This window comes from Mesocricetus auratus, unplaced genomic scaffold (assembly GCF_017639785.1).
Source record: "Mesocricetus auratus isolate SY011 unplaced genomic scaffold, BCM_Maur_2.0 Super-Scaffold_100010, whole genome shotgun sequence".
NCBI lineage: Eukaryota > Metazoa > Chordata > Mammalia > Rodentia > Cricetidae > Mesocricetus > Mesocricetus auratus.
In genome coordinates this window covers 6,432,851-6,437,041 of record NW_024429194.1, presented here as the reverse complement: position 1 = coordinate 6,437,041, position 4,191 = coordinate 6,432,851, and the positions used below count along the sequence as shown (strand labels likewise).

The 4,191-nt window shown below is 47.7% G+C and overlaps 1 protein-coding gene across 1 annotated transcript; it reads right to left on the bottom strand.

Moving 5' to 3' along the window:
* Positions 1 to 2,413: 2,413 nt before the first annotated feature.
* Positions 2,414 to 3,919, bottom strand: LOC121142677 (igE-binding protein-like). Its single transcript, XM_040752804.1, is given in 3 exon segments — positions 2,414 to 2,545; positions 2,547 to 2,641; positions 2,644 to 3,919. Coding segments are annotated over 3 exon segments (1,503 nt in total).
* Between the last annotated feature and the right edge of the window lie 272 nt (positions 3,920 to 4,191).

Genomic DNA, 4,191 nt, shown 5'->3' with positions numbered 1-4,191 from the left:
TCCTTGGCTCATTGGGCCAGGAAGTCCAGAATGAGCCCTAATATGTGTAATGTACATGGGAGCCTGTCTGGTTAACAAACAATCTTGTAATCCTTGGAATAGAGATGTCATTCTGCTAGTGGATCTAATGATCCTGGCAGGTTCCAGTAAGTTTACAGCATTAACCACATAGGAAGAGTCAGAAACAATGTTAAGAGGACCTGGGAATTTTTGAAGAACTTCTAATACCATCAAGCAATCCACCACTTGAGGGGAAGTCTCGGCATATTGTCGTGAGAACACCTGGGTACCCACCACATAAGCTCCCAGGCCACTCTTGGAGCCATCTGTATACACCACCAATCCATTCTTTAGCGGGGTATGAGAGGTGATCCGGGGAAATACAATAGGATGAGACGCAGCGAATTGCAGCAGAGGGTGTTTAGGGCAATGATTGTCAATTTTTCCCAAAAAGGTAGTGACTAATATGTCCCAATCATCAGAAGCGGCGGCCAATGTCTGTACCTGAAAAGAGTTGTAGGGAACAATTAAAAATGTGGGATGTCTGCCAAAATGATTGACAGCGGCTTTTAGACCCCTAAGGGCAAGCGGAGCTATTGCTGCAGGGTACCAATCAATAACCTTTTGCGGGGAGGCATGTGGATGGACCCACAATAAGGGTCCACCCTGCCAAAGCACTGCATTGGGTAGTTTCCTTGTATTGAGCATGCAGAGGGAAAAAGGTTGTGATGGTTCAATACGACATAGCTGTGCTTCCTCAATAGCTTCCTCCAGTGAACGGAGGGCTGCCTCTGCAGCGGGTGTCAAGGACCTGGGGGAGGTAATATGGGCATCCCCTTCCAGAATGTCAAACAGGGGCTTCAAATCTGCAGAGGGGATCTTTAGGAATGGCCGTAGCCAATTTATATCTCACAATAATTTTTGAAAGTCATTCAAAGTATGCAAATCGCCTCTATATATTTTTATTTTCTGCGGGAGGATTTTGTCCGGGAACACCATGGATCCTATAAAGTGCCCAGTATTGGCAATTTGGACCTTCTCTGTGGCAATCTGGAGGCCCCAGAACCGTAGATTTTTAAGCAGTAAGGGATAGGCCTCCTGAAGGACGTTTAATTCCTTATGACACAGGAGTACATCATCCATATAATGCATGACAATCAAACTAGGATACTGTCTTCTGATGGGTCTAAGAGCCTCCTGTACATATAATTGACAGATGGTAGGGCTGTTTGCCATGCCTTGTGGCAACACCTTCCATTGATATCGCCTGTCAGGCTCCTCATGATTAATGGCGGGAATGGTGAACGCAAAGCGAGGTCTATCTGGTGGATATAATGGAATAGAAAAAAAACAATCCTTAATGTCTAGAATAATTAGGTCCCAATTTTTGGGCAAAGCAGAAAGCACTGGAAGACCTCTTTGCACTGCACCCAAAGGATGCATTTGCCTATTAATGGCTCTTAAATCATGAAGTAGGCGCCATTTGCCTGATTTCTTTTTAATAACAAAGATTGGAGTATTCCAAGGAGAGGTAGATGATTCTATGTGCCCCAATGCCAATTGTTCTGCCACAAGGCTGTTTACTGCTTCTAATTTTTCAGAGGTCAATGGCCACTGGGGAACCCACACCGGGTCCTCCGTTCTCCAAGGTATGGGCCGTGCTGCCCCAGTAGCGCCTAGGAAAAACCCAGGCCCTGTCTCCCTGGATTTGGGTCAGGGGATATGGGTTCTACCCGTCCTTGTTTTAAGTGTCCCAACCCCTTTCCATGTTCATACCCCATCTTTTTCATAATATTGACAGCTTGCGACGAGTATTCATTAGATAATACGAGCCCCAAGCCTTGCAGTATGTCACGTCCCCACAAATTAACAGGGAGGGGAAGCACGTAGGGGGTAAACTGTCCCTGATGACCTTCCTCTGATTTCCATGTAAGCATAGAGGAGCTAATAGTGGGGTGGGAGCTATAGCCTAGCCCCTGTAGGGAATGTGATGACTCTGTGACCGGCCAGGATTTCGGCCACCAATGAGAGGAGATGATACTCTGATCTGCTCCTGTGTCCAATATGCCTTCAAATCTTTTGCCATTAATCCAAAGTAATAGCCTTGGCCGATCATGAAGTTGAACAACTAGATAAGCAGAGTCTGACCCTGAAGAGCCCATCCATTTATTTCCCGTACCATAGTGAGGGTCGCTTGGAAGGAGCAGTAATTGAGCTATCCTATGCCCTCGGTTGATGGAAAATATCCCATTTGGGCTGGAGCATAAAACTTGGATCTCGGGGGAGTGTTGATCGTCAATAACAACTAGTCCCTGTAATGTAAGCGACCCTCTACCGAGAAGGAGCCCTATAGTCCCCTCTGGTAATGGTTTTGGGGCTAGAACGGGAATGGGTTGAACCCCCATCTGAGGCATTAATAGGAAGTCGGAGGCGGCACACAAGTCCATTCTTGTTCCGACTCCTGAGGGGTCTCGTTTATCATCCTGTTGACTCTGTTCCCATATTTTGGCGGGCCCTGGAACCGTGGGCCCGATGCCCCATTTTTTTGGAACCTCATTTGTTGGTGCTTCTATGGGGAGGAGAACCCTTCCCTTTATATCCCGTACCAAGTGGCACTGGGCAGTCTTATGGTATCCTTGCTGCAACGAGTGCAAAGTGTTGGTGGCTCTCTTTCCCTGTCAGGCATCCTACAATCTTTTCTTAGATGCCCTGCCTTTCTGCATTTAAAACAGGTTCTTTTATCTGGCCCCTTAAGGGGGCGCTTTTGAGACTGTAGAATTGCCGCAGCTAACCCCGCATTAGTGAGGGGTCCCCCGAGTTCTCTACAGACCCTAAACCAATCCTGTAATCCTTTGTTCTTTCTCAGGGCTATAGCTGCACGACATTCCCGGGTGGCCTGTTCAAAAATAAGTTGCTCAACAAGAGGTGCAGCCTGCTCGGGATCACCAAAGATTCGCCCTGCTGCCTCTGTCATTCTTGCCACAAAGTCAGAGAAAGGCTCCTGAGTCCCTTGAATCATCTTTGTGAGTTGGTTGTCTGCCCCTCTTTTCCTGGAGAGTGCCTTCCAGGCCCTAATAGCCGTGCTGGCAATCTGTGGGTAAGCACCCCAATGATAATTGGTCTGATTAGCCGCAAAATGACCCTGGCCTGTAAGCATGCCAAATGTCCACAACTGTTGTTCAGGTGTCAGGGCTGTCGCATTACCTCTAGCCTGCTCTTGGGCAGCCTCATGCCAAAGTGCTTTCCATTCCATATATTGGCCCATGCTGACAAGTGCTGCCTTCGCTACCATCTGCCAATCAGAAGGCGTTAGGGCATTCATGGCAACTCTATCTAGTTGTGCAAGAGTAAAATTGGCCGTAACTCCGTATTTTCTGACTGATTCGGCCAGCTCCTTTATCTGATTGTATTCTATGGGTGCATGCAACCGCTGTGTCGCATCAACGCCTTCGAAAACAGGGAAAGGGAGGCGCATTCTGCATTTTACCTTTTCTGGAAGAAAGCAAAACGACTTTGGGCATGTCTCATACGGCGGAGGTGCCGAGGGAACCACTTGTGAGGGGACTGTTTGAACCAGCCGCCTCCGAGGTGTTTTGTTGTTATGTATCTGGTCATCTGGATGGTATCTTTCTTCCTCATACTTGGCAGCTTCCTCTTCCAGCTCTGCTTCCTCCTCAGTATCTAAACCCTCATCCTCTGAGCTGTCAAAGTCATCAGAACTGTCAAGATTTAAGGCTTCAAGCTCTTGCACAGGGTAGAAGCCAGCTCCTCCCTTTGGTTTAACAGCAGGGGGAGGATCCCCGTGATCTGGCTGAAACACCCCCTTGTCACTAGACTCACCGGGGGGGGCTTTTTCCTTCTTGTGGACGATTTTCTTTTTGCACGCGCCCAACCTCTCGCTATGCTCGGTTTCTGACATGCTATCCTGGACCTCCTCAAGGGTACTTCAGCCCTTTGCTACGGCGCCCCTACAGGCTTCATCTTGTAAACAATCTTTAACAAGTTTCCAAATGGCTTTTGTGCCCTGCCTCAAATCTCCATCTGCTAATTTATAATCGAGATATTTGCCTAATTTGTTCCATGAGGCGAGAGTCAATGACCCGGAACAAGCATACCAGGGGGCCACCCAATTAATTTCCTTAACGAAATTTTTCAAAGTCCGATGGGCAATCTTTATATCCCATTGTCTTA